Genomic DNA, 25,348 nt, shown 5'->3' with positions numbered 1-25,348 from the left:
TATTGTTTCATAATTTATACAATTGGATGATAATTAATGATGCATGAATGTGTAAGCATCACACAACTGGTAAAGATGCTAATGAACTACTTTCATAAAACCGCTGGCAGCTTAATCTATAAAATGATGCCATATTTCATCAATCAATCTTTATTTATTTAGCACTTTCATAAAATACATGTAACACAAAGTGCTTCACACTATAGAACCATTTAAAATAGTTAAAATACTAACAAATGAAATAAAAAGCAGGTCAAGCCCAACAATCAATCCCCGCCCCACCCAAAATACAGCTCCGTTAAAAGCTTGGTTAAATAGTCATGTCTTTAGTTTGCCTTTAAACAAGTCCAGATTTCCTGCTGCTCTCAGCTCAACAGGAAGGGAGTTCCACAAACGCGGGCCATAACCCTAAAAGGATGCCTCTCCGTAGGTTTTAGTTTAAGCTTTAGGAATAATTAGAAAGCCACTATCAGAGGACCTGAGGGTTCTAGTAGGTTCATAAGGTAAAAGCAAATCTGCTATGTATTCTGGACCAATACCATTAAATGACTTGAAAAGTAGTAAAAGGATTTTAAAATCAATTCTAAACTTAACTGGAAGCCAATGCAGAGACTTTAGGATAGGGGTAATGTGTGTTCTCTTTCTGGTCTTAGTCAAAAGACGTGCAGCAGCGTTTTGAACCAGCTGCAGTTTAGATATTTTGTTTTTCGGAAGACCAGAAAGCAGAGCATTACAGTAATCAATCCTGGAAGTAATAAAAGCATGGATAAGTGTGTCAGTGTTTGCTTGAGAGAGAAAGGGTTGTACTCTAGCAATGTTCTTGAGATGATAAAAAGCGGTCTTAGAAATATTTCTAATATGTGACTCAAAACTGAGATCTGAGTCAAAGATAACTCCCAGGTTTTTAACCTTATCACAGGGACTCTGAGATTCAGAACCAATGACCAATACTTCTGTTTTGTCCTGATTGAGCTGCAGAAAATGTTCTGCCATCCATGACTATATGTTTAGGAAACAATTAAAAAGAGCGTCTACTGGTCCTGGGACTGGTCATCAGGACCAGCTTTATAATATAATAATTATAAATTGATTGATATGACGGATTAATAATCTGAATCTACAAAGTCACTACCAACATAGTGGACCAGAAGTATAAAGTAGCATAACATGGAAATCCAGTTGTTTGTCTGAGAGAAAATATAAAATTACTCCATTTCCCAAAAAGTTGGCATGCAGTCTAAAATGTAAATGTTATGATGTGCAAAATATAGAAAATCCGTATTTAACTGAAAATAGCCCAAGGACAAATTATCAAATGTTGAAACTGAGACATTTGAATTTGATGCCAGCAACAAAACCTGAACATGTCACAATTAATTAGGTTAACTTGCAACAAGTTAGTAAAGTGACTGGATATAAAAAGATGATCTCAGAGAGGCTGAGTCTTTCTAAAGTAAAGATGGGGAGGTGTTCACCACTCTACACTGGCAAATAGTGCAACAATTTAAGATTACAGTTTCTCAACGAAAAATTACAAGAATCTAGGGAATTCATTGTCTACACTTCATCATATCTTTAAAAAATTCAGAGACTCTGTACGGACAGGACAAGGCGATAAACCAATATTAGATGGCCGTGACCTTTGGACCGGTATCAAAAAGAGACCGTATTCTGTAGTGGAGATCACTTCATGGGCTGTGGAACACTTCCAAAAACCAGTATCTGTGAACACAGGTCATTCCTGCATCCACAAATGCAGGTTGAATGTAAAGAGGAGACAAAATATAAACCAGATCCAGAAACGCCACCGCCGTCTATGGGCCCAAGCTCATTAAAGATGGACTGAGGCGAAGTTTGAAAACTGTCCTGTGGTGATGAGTCAAAATGTTTAATTCTGTTTTGAAATCATGCACCACGCTTCCTTTGGCCTTAAAAGGAGAAGGAACAACCGGCTTCTTATCAGCTCACACAAAAGCATCCGTGACAGTATGGGGGGATTTGTGCACATGGTATGGGAAACTTGCTTGTTTGTGAAGGCACCATTGATGCTGAACAATATATACAGGTTTGGAAAAACACGTAATGCCAAGTAGACAACTTCATTTTCAGGTACAGTCTTGCTTATTTTAGTAAAACAATGCCACAGTTATTACAGCAGCACGGCTCCAGCAAGACTACAAGAGTCCGGTTGCTAAACTGGCCCGCCTGCAGTCCCGACTTGATACCCACTGAAAATGTACGGTGGATTATGAAACATAATATACAACAAAAAAGACCCTGAACTGTTGAGCAGCTGAAATCCTACATCAAGCAAGAATATGAAAACATCCCACTTTGAAGATTACAGTCAGTCTCCTCAGTTCCCACTTACAGGGTGATGTTATTCTGTCAGTTATAGTAGTGACCTGGTGGTGAACATAATAAAATTTAACAAAATGTGCACTAACTGAATATTAGTGTGTTTGTTTTGCATTGTCACGGTGGTGACAGATGCATGTCACATATGGAGAGCAGACCTCACTGGCCACAGAGAAGCCTCCAGGTCTCACACTAACATTTGAACATAATAATAAAACAATTAAACATTAGTGCGCGTGTCAGACACAGTGAAATTCAAAGAAAACATAGAAATACAACTAAAAATTTTCATTTTTGTTCCAACTAACCCAGACTCTCGTAGCCATGAACTAGCTTACCTTACAGCTTCAAGCTAAAATATTAGCACTAACAACTTGCAGGACATGTATCTACACGCATAATCATGATCTACGTTTAATGAGTTCAACTACCAACAGGTGACTTTTTACTTGTTCCTGACTGGGCAAATTAGACATGTTAAAACTGACCTGTGTTACAACCATCCCCGGTCTCCCCTACAGAATCGAAGTGGAAAACAGACTAGATCTTTGCACATGTTTTAAGAGGGGCCAGGACTCAAATCTTGACTAAAATGACTTGATAAGAATTGTGGAATAAATGTTTTGTTTGTAAAATCTTAATCTGCAAAGCAACTAGCAGTGTTGGGCAAGTTACTCAGAAAATGTAATATACTACTGTTACTTATTAGGCTACTCCTTAAAAAAGTAATATTACTTTACTTATTACTGGGTGATAAAAAGAACTAGATACATTACTATATTACTTTCCAGTGTTTCCCACAGGATGGGGGGGGGGGGTGGGGGGGGGTGGGTATTCTAATGTTGGACAGGTTTGTGCAGCGGTGTTCACGAGAGATAGAGAGAGACCACTGTAGATAATCTCTACAGTGGTCAGATGTAGAATTAGACAAAGCCAGGGTGGCAATATGTTCTCCGTCTAGCTGCCTCCTCCTGTTCTGTTTTACACCCGTTTTACTAGTTATTGTTATAAATATTTGTTTAGTGTTCAAGTTGAGAAATAAACATTTCAAAATGTCAGTATTGGTACATTTTTCTTGATAGTTAAGCAAGTAGACTCATAGTACCATTATTTCCATTATAATCGAATCGTAATATTGTCCACAATAATTGCTTTTTCTCCAAATCGGGCAGCCCTATAGGATACCAATAGAATAGTAGGTCAATTAGCTGCCAACTAATAAATTAATTGCCAGCTAGTTTGATAATCGATCAAAAGTTTTGAACAATTTTTTAAGAAGAAAGTTCTGATTTCGTCTTCTCAAATGTTCTGATCAATCTAATATAATACTGTCTTGTTTCAAAAGGAACACGCGTTGTCTTCAGATGGAGAAGTAACAGCCTGTGATAGAGGTGCGTTCTCTATAGTCATGTCATCTCCTTTATAAGGATGAGACCCACTCTGATTACTTACATGTGACAGATGTACCTGGACGAGACGATGAGATTCGGCATCTTGCAAATGAGGTACATTTTCAGAATGAAAGGTACATAAAAAGACTACTCTGGAATGATTGACATGTGAGAGATAATTGCCACTTGGGAGGTTGCCAAAGTTATGTTCCAGTACTTTCACTCTGCATGTCTGAATTATGACAATAGAGGAAACACTGAATGTTATTTGTCTTTAAGCCATACACACACACACACACAGTACTTGTAAGATCACTACAGAAAAAAACACCACCCTCAAAAATAGTAACCAACATGTTGGATCCCTGTTTAAGGAAGAAACAAAAAATAACCTTGTATAAAGATGTTCTGAAAGTTGTCAAAATAAAATTTAATGTCACTGTTCTTCCAAGGCTTTGACTTCATCAGAAGATGATGTAGAGACACTGCAAGACAGCATGTCGTCAGATGAAGATTCAGAGTCGGCAGAAGATAACAACTTGGACTATTCAAATGATCCACATAGGAAGAGAGTAAACATGGATATGGACACGCCTCTGGTGGCCACAGGTACAACATCAAGGGCTGAGGCATTACTAATGATCATGACCTATGCTGCAAGGCATCAAATAACTGGATCTGATTTACTCAAACTTATCAATCACTTATTTGGGCAAGATGTTGCATCAGGGTCAAAGTATGCCTTTAACAAAGTATTTCAAAATAACATAGACAAAGTCGAGTTTAATTTTTACTGTAAGGCCTGTAAAGCCCATTTGGGATGTCAAAATGATGTGTTGGAGAACAATGTTACACAGTGTTTGGGCTGTAATTCGCCAGTCGACCCAGACACCCTCAACAATGGCAGCTTCTTTATCAGTGTCCCAATATCTCCCCAGATTCAGCACATTTTTCAATCTCTAGAGCTACACAGCAAGTTGAGCTACCAGGTGAACTGACCAGGCAAAGCAGAAAACATTATATCAGACATTTATGACGGTGACCTGTACAAAATCCTGTCAGAACCAGGTGAAATTTTATCTGACCCAAACAACCTGTCATACACATTCAATTCAGATGGCTCACCTCTTTACAAGTCATCCAAATTTTCCATCTGGCCCATTCACCTTCACCTCAATGAGCTGCCACCAAACTCTAGGTTCAAACACGTGATCTTGGCTGGATTGCGGTTTGGATCAACAGAGCCTCAGATGTATGTTTTTCTTAAGCCTTTTGTAGATCAAGCAAAAGTGCTTGCAACCAAGGGAGTGTCGTGGAGAAAGGATGGGAAAGTTGTCATCAGCAAAGTTTTGGGTGTCTGTTGCTGTGTTGATTCCAAGGCCAGACCATCAATGCAGAACTGTACACAGTTCAACAGGTATTTTGGTTGTGGTTTCTGCCTCCACCCAGGCACACTTGTAAATGGACAAGTGAAATACACTATCACAGAAACAGATTACCCTGACAGAGATGCAGAGAGCATGTTAAATGACATGGAGGAAGCTCTCATCCTACAGAAAAATGTAAGGGGAGTAAAAGGGCCATCTCCTTTGATTAATATGCCATGCTTTGACATTGTGGGGCTTTGTCCCTGATTATATGCATGCTGTTTTGTTGGGTGTTGCAAGGCAGCATGCAGCCCTTCTACTTCAGAGCACAGATGAGCAATATTACATTGGTGACAAGAGAATGATTCACCAAGGTCTTGTTTTTACCAGCCGTGAATACAGTCGAGCAAAGAGACGCAATGATTGGAGCGTCAGATTGGCTGATGGATCTAGGGGAGAGTTGCATCAGATTCTCTCTTATGAGGTAGATGGAAAAAGCGAACTTGCCTTGCTTTTCATCCCATTTTACACACTTCCAGCTGCCTTCCCACAAGGGGAGTCTGTGCCACACATGGCCTGCGTCAGACATGGTGATAGATCACAAATGCAGCTGATTTCAGTAGAGAGACTATACCACAAGTATCTTATCATAGAATGTGCTGAGAAAGTGTTTGTGTGTGATTCACCAAACACTTATGAGAGAGATTAAAACATGGCAATAGTTGTTCACATTAGGGACACCTTAGTGACTTGTACTGTACATGTTATGAAATCTAATTATCTTCATTGTCATTAATCTGTCTTGATGATTATTTCCTCAATTTGTTGTGTGGTCTATAAAATGGTCAAATAAAATGCTGGAAAATCTAAAGAAGACTTCCTCAAATATCTTTTGTCCACAACAAAGATATTAATTTTGTAGTCGTAGAGGAAACCAGAAAATCACATTTGAGAAGCTGGAATCAGAGAGTTTGGACTTAACTTGTATCATTTATTAAAAAAAGAAGATTAATTGGTATTAAAATGTGTTTGAATAGAAGCTCCAATCTGGATCATCTTGTTTTACATTTCAGTGTTTTATTGATGTATATTGTTTTTCTGTAAATATATAAGTGGGTCTTGAATTCTTTATAATTTATTGTTTGGTTATTGACTTACTGATGAAATGGTTTTGACATATCTTGTGCCTTTTCTTTAAGTAATGCAAGCATATTGTTGAATTGCATTGAAATAGATGATAAAAAGACATTATAACATTTCATTATGGATACAGATACAAAACCATTATTATGCATTTAATATGGGTAAAACAATTCAAAGCATGTGTAAGTACTCACCTTTGGTCAGCATTTCTTTTTTGCATTCAAGTTAATTCCTCTTTCCAGTGAGTTCTGCCTTCTTTTAGTAAATGCTTATCTTGCCATCAGATGTGACCTTTTGTCTAGTGTTCCAGTTTAAGGAAGGTTGTATCTTAGTGTCATTAAAGTTATAGGAAAAACAGGTATATTATCTTCCCTTTGAAGGTATTTCTGTGATGACTGTTTTACAAATTCAGCTGGAGACAAAAAGAAAATCATCTTTGCCAATTATGATGTTTCCATAGGGTAGTGTAGGGTCTTTACTGCTTCACAGGGGACGGGTCACATGCATGGCAAAGTTCAAAGAGGGTCCTTCTCTGAAATTTGTGGGCCACACAAAGGCAAGGAAAGCTTTAACACATCATGTTTGGGTTGTTTGAGTCAATCTCGGAACCAAGCACTGCTTTCAGACAAGTGCAACCTTCTTGACCAGTAACCATAGACTGCATAAAAAAGCAATACACCAGTAATACATAGTAACTGAAGAACCAGATGTGGGCATATAGGTTTTGTAAATATTGTACATCTATTCAAAAGAAATTTTATTTGAGTGCTTCAGTGAACTTAACCTGCCTGACACAAGCTTGGCCAAGCTGGCCGACCAGTTACACCAGCTTGACCCAGCTGGCAGACCAGCCTGAACCATGGCCCAGCTGAGTAACCAGTTCAGTAAGGATGGGGAACCAGCTGCACCAGCCTGTTACCAGCTTTACCAATCCAATAAACCAGCATAACCAGCTCAAAACCAGCTAAAACCAGCTAAAACCAGCAACCATCTTAAGCTGGTTTAAGCTGGTTTTTTCAGCCTTCACCCCCAAATAAAGAAGTCTCTCCCGACTTTTTAACTAACATCATATCCAACAGCAGCAAGGAGTGTTTTTTACAAAGCATAACCTAACCTTTCTTAACACCACTGGCTGATAATAATAAAGCCAGTATCACGACTTTTGAACAGCTGTTTTTCTGCACATGTAGCCTGTTTATAAGAGCAGTATTCAGTAGTTATAAAACGTTGCGTTAACCCCACTCTCTCCCGACGAGTCCGAGCATCAGTGGCAGCAGCTGCCGGAGTTTCTTTCTGTAAGTTTCACGTCGCTGTGATGCTCCAGCAGATGCTTCAATAAATCAGATGTAAAAATGTTCATGGTACAACAGCGGACATGAACAACTAAGTCCGGTCCCGCCGAGCTGCCGCACTGTCGTGGATTCATGTCAAGGATGGTGTGTTCAGTAATGAGTAACGCAGCGTTACTTGCATTAGTAACTAGTAATAATATTACTACTGTAATTAGTTACACTACGTGTTACTGCCCAACACTGGCAACTAGTAATTCCAGCTGCCTGATAAATGTAGTGAGTAAAAATGACAATATTTACCTCTAAGATGTAGTCAGGGCTGGACTGGGAGAAAATAATCAGCCCGGGCTTTTTTGGCCCAGGCGGCTCAATACAATCAGTGGGACATTGATTTAACCTGCGGCATTGAAAAAGCTTATTAGGAGGGGGGGGCTGTTCATTTTCTCTGGTTAGTACATTTTGTTTTAAGTCTGATTTAGCTAGCCAAAATGATCATACCTGTTAAAATCACAGTTACAGACGTCTTGTCACTGTGTGTGCTGCAGCTCAGTGTGTTTTTCCACCGGTTTGCAAACCTATTACACAAGAAAAGGAAAATGCCAAATAAAATAATATGAGCTATTTAAACATCTACAACAACACTTGAGTTTTTCTGAGGGTCTGGATTTAACCATAGACTGCCTGGTTGTCACATGGGGTTTGAAGCTGGCAGGAATTTGATTTGGCTTCAAACTCAGCAGCACACTGACATCTGGTGGTTTGTAAAACTCACTGCAGCCGGAGGCCAAAGCACCAACAAGGAGCTGCTGACAGTCTTTCTGCCTTTTCTTTCATAAGTTCACAGTAACACAGTTGTTCATTCTAACAATGTGACGTTTAACTCCTTATCTGCTTCTCTTTGTTGCAGCAATGTCACGCTGATAAATAAATACTAAAACCCAAGATGACATTTTCTATGAACAACAAATGAAACTGATGTTTAAATTATTTCCACTTTCCCTGTAAGTCATGATAAAATAATATGAGTTTATATAGATATTATAGTTCAAGAAAAAGGATTAGATTGAGATTCGAGCTAAACATAAAACTAAACAAACAGCAGTTCATTTTGTTGATTTACAAACAGTAAAGTTTGTAAAATTTGTTCAGACTTTAAAGTTCAAGTGAAATATCTTTATATTTTGAAATGCAGTTTTTTGAAGCAAAATAAATTACTGTTACAATAAAACATAGAAAATGTTACTGCAGTAAAAGTATAGTGAGTGAGTATAATCAGGAAAATGTACTTAAAGTATTAAAGCAGTAAAATATGCCTGTGTCTGTTGTACTATTAATATACTTTTATGTATTAATAAACTGATTATCTTCTCCATGAATCGACTGACTTGGTTTGTAAAGATTTGTTGCATATTCACAAAGCTTGATGTGTCCAAACCTCAACATTATTAACAAACATACAATTATTATAATCTTTCAGAGGAAAAGCAGCAAATCTTTACATGTGAGAAACTGAAACCATCAAATGCTTTTGCACGAAAAACTGACTTACAGAACAGCTTCAGACATGTGGCGACAGGTTCAGCATACAGACAGGAATTTGGTGAGAGAGTAAAACAAAATGATGGTCGGCTGTTCTGCGCGTCTGGTGGTCTGGAGTTTTATCTGGATGTTAGCTTCTGCAGAAGGAGGTGAGTGAAGCTTTTACTTCAGAGATACACAAATAAGGTAAGAGCGTCCAGAGTCTTTATACTGCGTTAGAAAAGAAGACAGAGATGTTGAACAAGAAATAGGAGCCAAGGGGCGGCATGCAAAACTAGACTTAACAGATAAACCTTCTCCGAGCCAACTGCATGTACTTAATAACTTAGATCCAGACTACAGCAAAGCAGATCGCACTGCTGCCTGAAGCTAAGTAGTAATGGGAAACTTATATTCTAATGTTCATAATGTTATAAAGGTGTCACATACACTTTAGCCTACAGTAACTGTTATCAGGACAAAGTTGCCCTGCATTTAACAGAATGGCATTTAGCCCAGAAACAGGACGTGAATTCATAGTTTAGTTTAGGTCGGTCTTACAATGTGTAAGATATGGCCAGAATTTGATTTTATTTATATTTACAGAATATTTGTTTTTTTTAAACAATTAAAAAAAGTAACTAAAATCATCAGCAGAATCTTAAAGAGGTTATATTGTAGTTTTTCAATGAAATCACTAATAATAAATCAAAGTTTTACTGCCTTGTTGTCAATGGGCTTTAGCCTCACTTAGAAATGAAGCCCACAGGTCCAAACCCTGGTTGCCCCGGCCTTTCTGTGTGGGGTTTGCATGTTCTCCCCGTGTCAGAGAGGGTTCTCTCTGGGTGCTCTGGCTACGTCCCACCGTGCAAAGACATGCTGCTTAGGTTGATTGGTGACCCTAAATTAGGTGTGAGTGTTCCTGGTTGTTTGTCTATGTGTGGCCCTGCGAAGGCCTATAGAGCAGGCCTTTAATTCTTTATGCACATAACTCTTGCTCAGCTCAGCAATTTGAATATTACCTGGATAATCATAATTTAATCCAGGCCAACCTCATCCACAGAGTGATTCTTTTGATTGGTGGACTTTCATTTGTTAGATTACAGCGGCCAACTGTCCGCTAAACACTTATTCTTATAGTAATTTTGCCTAAGCACTCACAGTTCTTTCCATCTTTTAGTGACTGCTGTTCAGTCTCATAGTTGTTCTAAAGTTTTGGTAGCTGACGCTACAGTAATTTAGCTTAGCAGCTAGCGATGGCTTCTCCTTCTCCCTCTCTCTCTACTACTTTCTCCTGCTCGGTGTGTCAGATGTTCAGTTACTCCTCTGCCTCCTTTAGCGGTAATGGTACGTGTAATAAGTGTAGTTTATTTTTAGACATGGAGGCGAGGCTCAGTGATTTAGAAGTCCGGCTCCGCACCTTGGTAGATCAGTCTTTAGCTACTGTAGCTAGCCAGTCCCCGGTAGTCGGTGCGGAACGGCCTGAATTAGCCTGTGGTCCCCCAGCATCTCCTGTGTAGCCAGGAAGGGGTGACTGGGTGACTGTCCGAAGGAGGAATAGTCGTAAGCATTTAAAGCCCACGGGGCACCACCAACCTGTTTACGTTTCTAACAGATTTTCCCCACTCAGCGACACACCTGCTGAGAAACCAACTCTGATCATTGGCAGCTCCATTTTGAGAAACGTGAAGTTAGCGAAGCCAGCGGCCATAGTTAAGTGCATCCCTGGGGCCAGAGCGGGCGACATTGAGTCTTATTTGAAACTGCTGGCTAAGGATAAACGTAAATACAGTAAGATTGTTATTCACGTCGGCTGTAATGACTCCCGGTTACGCCAATCGGAGGTCACTAAGATTAATGTTGAGTCGGTGTGTACATATGCAAAAACAATGTCGGACACCGTAGTTTTCTCTGGACCCCTGCCAAATCTGACCAGTGATGACATGTATAGCCGCATGTCGTCATTCCGCCGCTGGTTGTCAAGGTGGTGTCCAGCAAACGATTTGGGCTTTGTAGATCATTGGCAGACCTTCTGGGGAAGACCTGGTCTGATTCCCTTTATCTGACCACTGTTTGATAACATTTGAGTTTGTATTGCTGAACTACACGCCATTGGGCAAAAATTTCTATACAAGATGTCTGTCTGATAGTGCTGTAGCTAAATTTAAGGATGCGATTCCATCAGCTCTAAATTCATTATCAAGTCACAAAGTAACAGAGGACTCCTATGCTAATTTCAGTCCCTCCCAAATCGATCATGTTGTTGATAGTGCTGCAGGCTCGCTGCGAATGACACTCGACTCTGTAGCCCCTCTAAAAAAGAAAATAATAAAACAAAGACAGTTCGCAAATTAAAGCAAATATCACGGAAACTTGAGAGGAATTGATGTTCCACCAGACTGGAAAATTCTCGTTTAATTTGGCAAGATAGTCTTAAAACATATAGGAAGGCCCTCCGTAATGCCAGAGCAGCATACTACTCGTCATTAATAGAGGAAAATAGGATCAACCCCAGGTTTCTTTCACAGCTCTATTGAGCCAAGTATTCCCATAGCTCTCAGTAGTTACGACTTCATGAGCTTCTTTAATGATAAAATTCTAACTATTAGAAACAAAATTCACCAAGACCTGCCCTCAACTGGCACCGACTTATCTCCAAACTCAGGAACCTTAGAAACAGCTGTAAAACCAGATATATGACTGCTTTGCTTCCCTCAGTCTTTACCAACTAACTTCAATCATTTCTTCATCTAAACCATCAACCTGCCTCTTAGACCCCATCCCGATTACTTTGCTTAAAGATGTTTTACCCTTAGTCAGCACCTCTGTACTAGATACGATCAATCTATCTTTATCAATAGGCACCACAGTACTTTAAAGTAGCTGTAATTAAACCTCTTCTGAAAAAACCCAAACTTGATCTGGATGTTTTAGCCAACTATAGACCTATATCTAACCTTCCATTTCTCTCCAAGATCCTGGAGAAAGTAGTTGCTAAACAGCTGTGTGACTTTTTACAGAGCAATAGTTTATTTGAGGATTTTCAGTCAGGATTTAGAGCTCATCATAGCACAGAGACAGCACTGGTGAAAATTACTAACAACCTCCTTATTGCATCAGACAAAGGACTTGTCTCTGTACTGGTTTTATTAAATCTTAGTGCTGCATTTCATACCATTGACCATCAGATCATATTGCAGAGACTGGAACATTTCATTGGCAGTAAAAGAACTGCTCTAAGCTGGTTTAAGTCCTATTTATCAGATCGATTTCAGTTTGTACATGTTAACGATGAGTCCTCCATGCATGCCAAAGTTAGTCATGGAGTTCCTCAAGGATCTGTCCTCGGACCAATCCTCTTCACTTTATATATGCTTCCTTTAGGCAATATTATCAGGAAATATTCCATAAGCTTTCATTGTTATGCAGATGATACTCAGTTATATCTATCGATCAACCCAGATGAAACTCACCTGTTAGCTAAACTTCAAATGTGCCTTCAGGATATTAAAACCTCGATGACCTGTAATTTTCTAATGTTAAACTCAGATAAAACTGAAGTTATTGTTCTGGGACCCAAGCACCTCCGTGACGCATTATCCAAAGATATAGTTTCCCTTGATGGCATCGCCCTGGCCTCCAGCACCATTGTGAGGAATCTTGGAGTTATCTTTGATCAGGAAATGTCGTTTAAGTCTCACATTAAGCAAATTTCAAAGACCGCCTTTTTTCACCTACGTAATATTGCGAAAATCAGCAACATCCTGTCTAAAAATGATGCAGAAAAACTAGTCCATGCATTTGTTACTTCTAGGCTGGATTACTGCAATTCTTTATTATCAGGCTGCTTGAAAAAGTCCATTAAGACTCTTGTTCTGACAGGAACCAGGAAAAGAGATCATATTTCTCCTGTCTTAGCTTCTTTGCATTGGCTTCCAGTAAAATCCAGAATAGAATTTAAAATCATTCTTCTTACCTACAAAGCTCTTAATGGTCAGGCACCATCTTATCTTAAAGAGCTCATAGTACCTTACTACCCCACCAGAGCACTGCGCTCCCAGAATGCAGGGTTACTTGTGGTTCCTAGAGTCTCCAAAAGTAGACTAGGAGCCAGAGCGTTCAGCTATCAAGCTCCTCTCCTGTGGAACCAGGTTCCAGTTTGGGTTCAGAAGGCAGACACCATCGCCACATTTAAGAGTAGGCTTAAGACTTTCCTCTTTGATAAAGCTTATAGTTAGGGCTGGCTCAGGTGAGTCCTGAACCATCCCTTAGTTATGCTGCTATAGGCCTAGACTGCCAGGGGATTTCCCATGATGCACTGAGCTCCTCTCTCCTCTACTTTCTCTCCCTCTGTATGCAACCTTATCCCATTATTGCATGTTACTAACACAACTTCTCCCCTTTCCGGTAGTCTTGTGCTTTCTCGTCTCTCTCCTCTCTCCTCCTATCACTTCCTGCAGGTGTTTCTGGCTCTGGAGCTGTGGAGTCTGGATCTGTGGTTGCGGGTCACCTGCTGCCCCCGTGTTCCTGCTCGACACCCTCTGCTACAACGACTATTATTACTAGTCCTATTATTATTATTGCTATTATAATCATTAACATTACAATTGTTATCATTAACACTACCACACATATCTATACCATTTTTCATTTAGTCTATGGCAACATCACCTTTACTGTCTGTAAATCCTCTGTGTGTATATTGTGTAGACTGCCTCCCTCCCCTCTCTCTCCTTCCATCCCTCTCTTTTTCTCTGTTCCTCTCTTGCCCGATCTCTCTCTCTTACCCTCTCTCTCTCTCTCTCTCTCTCTCTCTCTCTCTCTCTCTCTCTCTCTCCCCTTCACCCCCAACCGGTCGAGGCAGATGGCCGCCCACCCTGAGCCATGGTTCTGCTTAAAAGGAAGTTTTTCCTTGCCTCTGTCGCCTAGTGCTGCTCTTGGTGGGAATTGTTGGGCTTCTGTAAATAACATCACAGAGTACGGTCTAGACCTGCTCTTTTATGAAAAGCGCTGTGAGATAACTGTTGTTGTGATTTGGCGCTATATAAATAAAATTGAATTGAATTGAATGAAGGAAAGGATCCGTCCGTCCACCCTAACCACCTTTCTGGGTGACAGGTCTTGATTTTAGATATAAAACTGGTTATAAAACGAGTAATAGTATTTAATTTTTTCAAGTGATATAATATCTCAATTTAACAGCTTTTTATTATGATCTTTTATTTATAGCACACATTTACTCAGATTTTAAAAACTCACAGTGAACACCACACTTTGTCAAGACCATTTGGTGTCGCTTAGTAACCCCCAGGGTACCCAGGTCAAGTTAGCAACAATCAAAATACAACGTCCGGTCAAGATAGCAATAATAAATAGGCTACGTCTGGTTAGACTTTCAAAATAAAACTAATGGTTAACGTTGTAAATTTGATTGAGGGAAAAACACTACATGAAAGTTCGGTTTATGGCAGATCTGTCCACTGCAGTCACCTCCTTACTCAGACTTCACTGTTATATATTATTCACCTAGCTTAAGTGTTCAAAAATGACACTACAGGCCTTCCCCCAGTGTGACACTAAGGGGGTACCCAGTACGTTACAAACTGATGCCAAGGGGTCTTGACCAACTGTCCATATGTGACGGCTTGAGAGTGAGAACGAATTGGTACAATAAAGATGTTGTTTGTACCTGATGTGTTGCAGATGCTGAGGTGTCCTGTGTTTTTATGGAGAGCTGCATCTTACCGTGCAGCTTCCAGAGCGGCACTGATGTAGTCATCCACTGGTATCATGTGACAACAGGAAACACTCCTGTCCACTCCTACTACAACAACCAAGACCAGCTGGGACACCAGGGCCAGCGCTTCAGAGGCAGGACGTCACTGTTCAAGGACCAGATCTCTGGAGGAAACGCCTCGCTCCAGCTGACTGGGGTCCAGGTTCAGGACCAGGGAAGATACAAGTGCTTCACCAGCACCATCAGAGGCAACAAGGATTCATTTATCAACCTACAAGTGGACGGTACGAGAAACACACAGTAGATACACAAAACCATCAACTTGTGTTTTCTTCGGGTGCAATTAAAATATACATTTAGCATTTGTGCTGTCAAATTGGTGAGCTTTTTTTTTTGTTTGTTTTTTTACATTTTTTTTATTTAACCTTTATTTAACCAGGAAGTCCCATTGAGATTCAGAATCTCTTTTACAAGAGAGACCTGGCCAAGGTAGCAGCCAAATCACAACAAATGCATACATAATAAACACCAAGTTACATTTTCATGATAAAAGAAGTACAAAATGTTAAAAAAAAAAAAAAACACAATGAGACTCTCAAGAAATACAAGAACATGTCTCCATCACAACATTCTTTACAGTAGTTTTAAATTCATTAATGGTCATAAGGGTTTCTAACTTTAGCTCTTTCTGTAGATTATTCCAGCCCAAGGTGCTGAATAAGAGAAAGCAGTTCTTCCCAATTCGGTTGCAACTCGTGGCACGTTAAAAAGCAACCAATTGATTTCCCATCTAAGGACCAGAGACCACAGTTGTCAAGTAGCTGTGCTCGAGCTTTTGAGAAGACCATAAACTTTGTTTTCTGTGTATTTAAAACCAGTTTTAGACTTTAGAATAATGTATTTTGCAATGCCTGAAATGCAGTCTGAAGTTCCTGCACTGCTGCTGAAATGGTGGACCATTGATACAGTGGATGATACCACTGTATCATCAGCGTATTAATGTAATTTGGCTTGAACATCTCTATCCAAATCATTTATAAAAATTGAAAAAAGAATGGGTCCTAAGATTGATCCTCGAGGGACACAGAAAATCAGATTTATAACCTTCAGCATAAACACATTGAGTACGATCTACAAGATAATTTTGGAACCATGCAGCAGCCTTCTCACTTAAACCAACTGAACGTAGTTTGGTCAATAACAATCCATGATCAACTGAATCAAATGCCTTAGAAAGATCAACTAATAATGCAGCAGAGTGTTGCTTCTTATCTAAGGCCCCAATAATATCATTTCTCACTAATGTAGCAGCAGTGATAGTGCTATGAACCCTGACTGAAAATTATTTAATATGTTTTGTCAGCTAAATACAGTTTTAACTGTACATTCACAAGTGATTTCAAGATCTTTGACAGAACAGAGAGTGTTGATATTGGATGGTAATTATTCAGTTCTGATGGGTCTCCAACTTTATGTAAAGGGAAAACATAGGCTGCTTTCCAACTTTTGGGAATGGAGTTGGAAAGAAGACTCAAATTAAAAATATGCGCTACAGGCTCAGCAGTAATATCAGCTGACACTTTTAACAGAAAGGGATCCAGATTATCTGGACCTGCAGACTTTTTGTGATCAATGTCTCTGAGGGCTTTATGAACTTCTGACACTGAAATCGGTTTAAAATTAAAGTATTCCCGATTTACATTTTCAGATGCTGACATGGCAGGACATGGGACAGATTTATTTACGGTTTGATCAAATATGAATCCAGCCTGACTAAAGTGTTTATTAAACTGATGTCTATAGCTGCTTTGTCTTTTATTTCATCTGAACCAATGAGAGTTCAGGGAGGTATGAGGTCACACGTGCACCTGACAAACTTTGAAGGGTTGTTTAAGTTTTCTGTGATTGACTTCAAATAAAACTCAGATTTGGACTTTCTAATCATCAAAGTACACTTGTTTCTTACAGTTCTAAATGCAGTCCAATCAGCAGAAGAGTTAGAGAATCTAGCTTGTGCCTACATTTTATTTCTCAAACAGATTAGCTCTGATAGGCTGTCTGAGAACCAAGGGTTGTCCTTACCACTGATCCTAAACCTTTTGATTGGTACATGTTTATTTACAATGGAAATGAAATTTGAATGAAAAAAATCCCATGCCATTTCAGCATCTGAAAACAAAGACACCCTGCTGAGATCACTGTGATACAGATCATGCAGAAAAGCCTGTTGTTCAAAACTTTTAAAATGTCTTTTTAGGATGATGTGCGGTTTTACCTTAGGGATTTTTGTATTTCTTACACAAGCGACTGCACAATGGTCACTGACGTCATTACAAAACACGGCAGTTGAGGTATATTTATGAACTGAAATTGTGTTGATTAAATCAAGGAGAGTAGATTTTATTTCTGCTTTGGGATTTATTCTTGTTGGTTCATTAATAAGTTGCGCTAAGTTTAGGTCATTACGTAAGTCTTTAAAACAATCAGAGTTCCCAGAAACCCTGGTTAGTGACAGGGTTACAGAGCTTATAAACTTAGATTTCACATATATGGCAACAAAGGCAATGTCTGCTTTTGAAATATGAAGGAGTGACTAAGGATTGCAAAGTGTTAGGAGGACCAGGAACAGGACCAGGATTGGGCTGAATATTACCAGATAACATCAATAAAAGCATAATCATGCAACGTAGTTTTTGTTTGGCTGGGAAATAGTTGTCATTACCACTGTCCTCTATGAACTGAGAAAAGGAGTAATTTGAGATAATAAAATAGTCATTTAACAGCAGTAGGTTCTGGAGAGACAGGGTCTTATTAACTTGTGAACAGTTTTTTTGGTTACACAGGTTGATTTTCTGGCGGTATATCTCATAATGACTTATAGATGAAGTTGAGAAATGACCATAATTTAACTGTATTAATATACTGCTTTTCATTTTGGGCATATTAAGTTCATCTAGTACAGGCTGGACTGTATAAGTATGAAGAGTATAAACAAATGCATGATGTCAAGTTACAGGGGTGAACAGTAGCTTGGAGTCAAAAAGTCAGGGCTACAGGATGGAGGCTAGCAGGGAGGCTTCCAGATGAGAAACTATTAGAAACTATTATTGTAACTATTAGGTACATAAAACTATTAGTGAATTCATCCGTACAAACAGCATCAAGATCTCTGTTTTTGCAGCTCCGGTCCATAAAGTCGACATGGAGCAGGAAGAAAACAGGATCACCTGCAGCTCAGAGGGGATCTACCCTGAGCCTGAACTCACCTGGTCCACCAGCCCTCCGTCCAACGTGACCTTCAAGAACACAACCAGAGTCCAGCAGACCGAACAGCAGCTCTACAACATCAACAGCTCTCTGATACTTTCAGACAGGGTTACTGATCTGGTCTACAGCTGCACCGTCAGCACTCGCAGGAACAGGAGGAGAGCCACTTTGAGGGAACTGAGTGAGTATTACGTCTAATCTGACAACTAAACCAATAAACCAGGTTGGTGTCTGCACTGATTTGAAAGATTCCTGCAACTACACAACAACAAACTACTGCTAAAACCATTTTTACCTTTTCACTAGTGGTTTGGATACCGCAAACTAATTTAGTAAACAAATACATCAAACCCTTTATTATCTGACAGTGTCTCAATGTGTGTTTCTATATTATTTGATTCATAAGTGTTTGGATCTGTTTATTCATTTATTGTTTTATTTTATATGAAGAACAGAGCCATGAGGTACTACATCAGAACATCCTGATGTAATACCTTTTATAGGAAACCACTAGAGAACCAGACTGAAGCCGTCATATTCATTTTATCACTCTGTCTAGCTGTATACAGTCATCTGTGTTATCAAAAGCTGCACTGAGATCCAGTAACAGAGGAAACTGAGCAGAAATCAGAAGCCATAGTGAGCAGAAAATCATTCAGCACATTAGTGAGTGCAGTTTCAGTGGAACAAAAGGTCCTGAAAGAGTTGCTGAGGCACAATATGTTCTAATACTTCTGAAACAACTGGAAGGTAATTGGATGGTCGATAATTATTCTGAGATCATGGTGTGGTTTCTTAACTAGAAGTTTAACCACATGGTGCCTGACGTAAGTGAGAAATTAAAGATATTCAGTATTCAGATGGCCTCTAGAGTACCATAAAGAGTCTGAGTGATCAGACCTTGTGGGTTCATATGTTTGTACAAAAGAAGATGTTTCTGCTCTGTGAAATAGAAAAGTGAACTCTAAAGTCTAAAACTCTCCAGAAGTTCCTGAAACAGACACTGAAGGTATGATTCCCACCTGACAATATGAACATATTAGCATTATTAACAGACTGCAACCTCACATGTTGATGCTACAGGAATTATCAGTCCACTCATGGAAGTTTGGTTAGTAGAAATTTCACTAAACTGAATCTTTTTCTGTTTCAGGGAGTCAAACTGGTGACACAGGTGTTAATGAAGGTGTGGTGGTTGGAGCCATTTTGGTTGTAGTTCTAGCAGCAGGCCTTTTGTAAAAAAAAAATGTAAAAAGGTAAGAAAACACCGTCTGCCTTCACCTGATGATGATGTTGATGATGATGATGATGATGATGATGTGTGTTGGACAGATGATGTGTTTTGGACAGAGAGACCAGACACAGAGCAATGGAACTTTGTCGGGGTAAGTATATCATCTGTACTGAATACAGATGAGTTGTTTCACAATGAGTTCACATTTAAATCATTTTGCACTGCAGGACAAGCTGCAAACATTTCAGTGAATGAACTGCTGTCTCTATGGAAGACCGATCCTGACACAGGCAGAAATAAATAAATGCTCAATAAATAAATAAGCATCCAATTAAATACACAAAAAAATAAAGTAAATAAATAAATGTAGGTAGTAATTAAATTATACAAGGAGACATAAATGTATATATTTTAATTACTGCCTTTACTTATTCACCTTTCTTATAATTACCTTATTTATTTATTCTCCATTATAATCTTCAACTTTATTTATTAATTACAATTTTTTTTATGTATTTATTTGTGTGTGTTTTAATATTTTTGTCTGTTTTATTCTCCCTTTGTATTTTTTTACCTTATTTATTTTCACCCATGGTATTTATTTCTGCCTGTCCTTTTTACATTTCTGTATGCATTTCTGCCTCATTATGCAAATGAGGAGGGGCTGTGTCTCAAGGGGTCATCTTCTCTCCTATTGGTGGATCAATCAGAGCTCTAGGCCTACTCTGCCTGCAGACAGAAACGAGCTGCTCTTCACACAGTCAGATGGCTTCCTTCAGTGCGCTGAGGTGTTTAACAACTCTGAAGACAATACTACCAGCAATGTCTTCCTTCTCTTTTCACGTAGACGCTCCGACAGACAGTGCTTTCAGTTTGCTGCATGCATGGACACAGAACTGCGGTATAGGGAGAAGCACACGGTCAGCTGGCTGCAGCTAAATCTGGAGTGCACTCGTATTCAATTCTGTATGGTAAATTCAGTTTTAACGGAGCAGAGCGAGCTGACAGGCAGAGTTAGAAACTTTTTCTGTTCGTTTCTCTTTACAAAGACGCATGTTGCAGTCAGAGTCTCCTCCTTCTTCTTTTCCTCTGAAGAATATGGTTATGTTCTCCGCATGCCTCCTCCTGTGTTTTCTGTGTGAGACATAGAAGTACAGTAACTAACGTTAGCCTTCATTAAATCATTTCGACTGGTTAAATGCAGTAAAGTTAACTTTAAATTGACTTCACCACCACACAAAACACGGCTTAATAGCAATCACATTTAACAGAAGCATAAAATTCTTCTTAATGGTAACTGTTAAGATTAGTTTATTTGTTACCACCACTAGCTCAAGAGCTTTAGCCTATATGATGTTAGCACTACATAAATTAGCCTAGCGGCTAACGGACTTTTACTCTCCTAATAGCTTAACAGATTACATGTATTATTCATAATACTCACCGCTGCGCTGGTGAAGTCACTGCATCTCCCGACACAACACCACGGTTGAATTTTCACCCTGAATGGTGTTTTTGTTGAAACAGCAGCTGATAACAGCACAGCAACGAGCTGCTCCGTGTGGGAGCATTTACCGTAAATACTCGAATAGGAGTGCACTCCAGATTTAGCTGCGGCTAACTGATGTGGCTCTCAGAAACAACAGCTCACTTTCCTGCAGTTCTGTGTACGTATAAGTCACTAATTGAAAACTCTGTAGGTCAGAGTGTCCACATGAAAAGAGAAGGAAGACATGGCTGGTAGTATTGTCTTCAAACAGAGTAGCTAAACACCTCAGCGCACTGAAGGAAGCCATCTGACTGTGTGAAGAGCAGCTCGTTGATGTCTGCAGGCAGAGTAGGCCTAGAGCTCTCCTGTCTGACTGGTCCACCAATGGGCAGAAGTTCACCCCTTGAGACACAGCCCCTCCTCATTTGCATAATGAGGCAGAAATGCATACAGAAATTTAAAAAGGACAGGCAGAAATAAATACCATGGGTGAAAATAAATAAGGTAAAAAAATACAAAGGAAGAATAAAACAAAATATATTATATACAAAAATATTAAAACACACATAAATAAATACATTTAAAAAATAAGTAATTAATAAATAAAGTTGAAGATTATAACGGAGAATGAATAAATAAGGTAATTATAACAAAGGTGAGTAAGTAAAGGCAGTAATTAAAATATATACATTTATTTCTCCTTGTATAATTTAATTACTACCTACATTTATTTATTTACTTTATTTTTTTATTTAATTAGATGCTTATTTATTTATTGAGCATTTATTTATTTCTGTATTTATTTCTGCCTGTGTCAGGATCGGTCCTCCATATCTCGGCTAAAATGTCGACCTAAATAAGACACAAGCAGAGTGTAACATCATGCACAACTAGTAGAAAAAGATCAGTTCAGTAGTCAGAAAATAAACAGAGAATCTGACCAAATCAAATGAAGGCTTGGTGTTTGCTGGATGAATTTATTTTGTTCTTTATTCTGAAGATGCATAAATGATAGTTTGTCTTTAGTTTCACTTTCTGTTTTTCACCAGTGAATTCTGTTCACTTATTTGTAGAAAGATCAACTTGAAGAAAGGTTTGACGAGAGAGGAAGAAGCAAAAGTTTGACTCCATAATGAACCCCGAGCATGGTTCGAATTACGGGGTTTGACCCCCTCAAAGGGCAAAACAACAATTCAGGAGGCTCTTTCTTACCTGTCATTGTAAATATTACAATATATTTCACATACTGATGCCTTAAATTCAAGAATCCTAAAGTATGATATCTGACCTAGAATTGGACCACACCATGTCCTAACACGGACGTTAGTTGAACATTAACTCGCAGCTGCTCCATGCACAGTGCATCACACGTTAATGGAAACGCTGCAGTTTAATGTCAGTAGTTAGCTATCTAGCTTGTTTAATACACTTAACATTCCCGCCTTCAGAGTTTCGTAATTAGCATGTATTTTACTTTAAATGAGCTAAGTGATGTTAGCTAGCTGAGAGCCCCCCGAGTCATTTCATTACCACTATATCCATATTTTATGTAATTGTTAGCCAACACTGGTGCTCAGGCATGAGCAGTAAAATAAAGGATTAGTTATCGTAGATACACATTTTAAAGCCAATATAGTGTTTATTATTTTACCTTAAAGTATTTTGTGAGTCTTTCTACAGTAAAGATGATATTTGTTTTCAGTGTAGAATTCAGGAGTTGTACCTGGCTAGGTAAACGTTAAAATCCAGTGTTATTTCTATAGTGCCAATTCAGAACAAACGACATCTTATTGCACTTTTTATATTGAGCTAGACAGTATTCTGTTTAATATCATTTATTTCCTAATTCCCCAACAGTGTATGACGACTACTTTATTGAACGCAGATTACATCTTATTTGCTAAAACTTGAAATGATAATTATAATAATTTTATGATAGTGTCTTTGGTTCTGGTTCAGTATTGTGTGGGTCTGTTTTGAGCGGTCATGACGGTCTGCTGTTGTGTCTGACTATCTGGCAGTTTTGACCTCTGACTACAAAAGTTGTCATGTGGTATGGAGCACCATGAACTGATGTCATGAATTTGATTTACCATCATCTACAGGCTGCATACATTAGTTAAATAAGCGAGGATACTGTGAGTTTTGTATTAAAAGCCTGCGCTCTACTGGGTTTTCTTTTTGACCTGAAAAAAAAAAAGGTTGACTCCCCCTCCCGGTTGTCTCTGTATAATTCACAGTCTGCCCCTGAGTTACTACAAGAAGCAACAGCTGTTACGTCCTCATGTGGCTCAGGCCCAGAGGTAAAGAGAGGAGTAACAAATATAAAAACCGGGCCACAAGAAACAGGAAACAGATTACATGCAAACAAATAAGATATTTATTAACAAACAGACCTGAAACAGGAAAAAAAGAGACACAGAAACACAAAGAACTATTTCACTAAAAGAGAAGATAAATGGTTTTAACTAAAAACACTAACACACTTAACATCCTCGCTCTTCCATGGGAGTGTACGAGCCCACAGCACCACCAGTCCCAAGCTCACTTTTATTTTATTCTGAAATCAATCAGCTGTTTATAACTTTGAGCACTAGACTGCTTGTGATGAGCTCACCTGCCAAATACAATTTCAATCTGTTGGTGAGGAGTTAGTTTCTGCCTGTTAGTCTGCAGAAGATGAACCGGACAGGGATCAGAGTCCCAAAGCTGCACGGGGGACAGAGGGACAGAGGACAGAGGGACGGCGTCCCTTAATGTGGTGCAGCAACCTTCATGTTTAAAATGTTCAGAAACAGTTTGACTTGTATACAGAAATTGTATGTTGTTGTTCATTGTTGCTTTTTATAGACTGTATATTTTTTAACACATCTATTTTTTTACCATTTGTAAACATAACTGTTCTGTTTATATTTGTTTACAATCTGTTCAGCTGGAGGTCTGTAAAATGTTCTGTGTGCAACATCAAGAGCAACTTAAATTCTTTGTATTAGTTTGCACAGTTGTACCTAATAAAGTGGCCACAGTGTAGCTGCTGATTAATTACTGTAAGTCAATACAAATACAGTACAAGGCTGTGTGTTTGTTGAGATGTTTGAGGATCATTGAGTGGATAAATTGTCACCACGTCATCATTTTCTTCAGACTTTATGTGACTTTTGATATTTCACCTGTGAGGCTGGAGTCATGTTTTCAGAATCAGCTTCAGTGGCCAGATATGTGTTCACATACGAGGAATTTGACTCCGGTCTCATATTGTTCTCGATGTGCGTACACAGAAGAAGCATAAAAAAACAGCTCAACAAACAACAGAACAAACACCATAAACTAAAACATTTGTACACAGAGAGTGTTATGAGGTGAAAAAGGTGCTGGAATAAATATTTTGTGCAGGTGTTATTATGAACATTTTCTGTGCTACAGTTACAATTACTACTAGTACTACTCTACTGTACTTTTTGTGTTGTCCAAACTAAAAAATCATGTTTTTTATATTTTGACTTCATTTAGCTGACGCTTTTATCCAAAACGACTTCAATTGCTATAGATGTCAGAGGTCACACGCCTCTGGAGAAACTAGGGGTTAAAGGGATACTTTGTGATTCTTATCCAATACAATTTTTATTAAATTCTGCAAATATTTCCTACATTGCTATTACATAGCAAAACTGTTTTTTTTAAACCTCAAAATAATATTTTCTTTTAAAATTAGCTGTAGCTGTTTTAGCTGTTTTTCCACCGGTTTGCAAACCTATTACACAAGTTACATGCACAACAAAGATTTATAACACAATAAAGCAAAGTGAAAATGCCAAAAAACATCTACAACAAAACACTGAGGGTCTGGATTTAACCATAGACTGCCTGGTTGTCACATGGGGTTTGAAGCTGGCAGATGCTGAGCCTTCACTGATTGGTTTCTGTACTGCACTTTTATTTTCTTTTGTTTCACTTTGGACAATTTACAACGGCGCTGTAACTGTGCTTCTGGTCTGTAATTTTAATTTATTTAATTTGATCAAATTTTATTGTATCTTAATTGATTTTGAATTGCCTCTGTGTTTGAAATGTTCTCTATAAATAAAGCTGCTTTGCCTAAATATTAAATTATTTTGCTGACATGAAATATTAACGTACCTTTTTTGTATAGTTTTGGCCCAGTGCCACTTTGGGTTCATGTGTTTTCTCTCTTCTCTCACTAATGTGCTGATCAAAGTGCAAAACTATAGAAACTGTCAAACTGAATGAAGCTGCTTTATGAGGCAGAAGTGATGTTTCAAGCGTCTGAAGACGTCGGCCACGCGATTCTCTTCATTTAATATAAAGGATGTTATTGCCAGGCGTCAGATTAATTCTGCCAACATCGGTGCTGTAGTATTATATACGAATAACACACTGCAGGGGTCCAAGTCTGTTTGATATTTTAGTAAGATATTTTTCCACACACAAACTGCAGTTCATATTTGTACATGTCACAACCTGTTAACTCAGACCGCAGACCAGGTTTAACAGGTTGGATATGGTGAAAGTGTTTTTGCACAATACTGTAGAT

At 38.7% G+C, this 25,348-nt stretch overlaps 1 protein-coding gene and 1 pseudogene across 2 annotated transcripts; both read left to right on the top strand.

Moving 5' to 3' along the window:
* The window catches only part of LOC119896614, an 858,889-nt pseudogene that overhangs the window by 357,473 nt on the left and 476,068 nt on the right, over positions 1 to 25,348 (top strand).
* On the top strand, positions 9,122 to 24,914 carry LOC119896904 (CD276 antigen-like). Of its 2 annotated transcripts, XR_005443318.1 has the most exons (6): positions 9,122 to 9,239; positions 14,773 to 15,090; positions 17,988 to 18,254; positions 19,227 to 19,329; positions 19,406 to 19,458; positions 21,870 to 24,913. XR_005443318.1 is itself a non-coding variant. In XM_038710335.1 (5 exons), the coding sequence occupies exons 1-4, from the start codon at positions 9,170 to 9,172 to the stop codon at positions 19,310 to 19,312; spliced, it is 741 nt and encodes a 246-aa protein (XP_038566263.1). In that variant the 5' UTR covers positions 9,122 to 9,169; the 3' UTR covers positions 19,313 to 19,329; positions 21,870 to 24,914. The 2 variants fall into 2 exon arrangements, 1 of the variants encoding a protein (XP_038566263.1); XM_038710335.1 differs by lacking the exon at positions 19,406 to 19,458 and having other exon boundaries at positions 21,870 to 24,914.

This window comes from Micropterus salmoides, unplaced genomic scaffold (assembly GCF_014851395.1).
Source record: "Micropterus salmoides isolate LMB-PRFRI ecotype aquatic unplaced genomic scaffold, ASM1485139v1 Ms_hic_scaffold_1, whole genome shotgun sequence".
NCBI lineage: Eukaryota > Metazoa > Chordata > Actinopteri > Centrarchiformes > Centrarchidae > Micropterus > Micropterus salmoides.
Note: the sequence above shows the minus strand (reverse complement) of the source record. Positions and strands in the feature narration are given on the sequence as shown.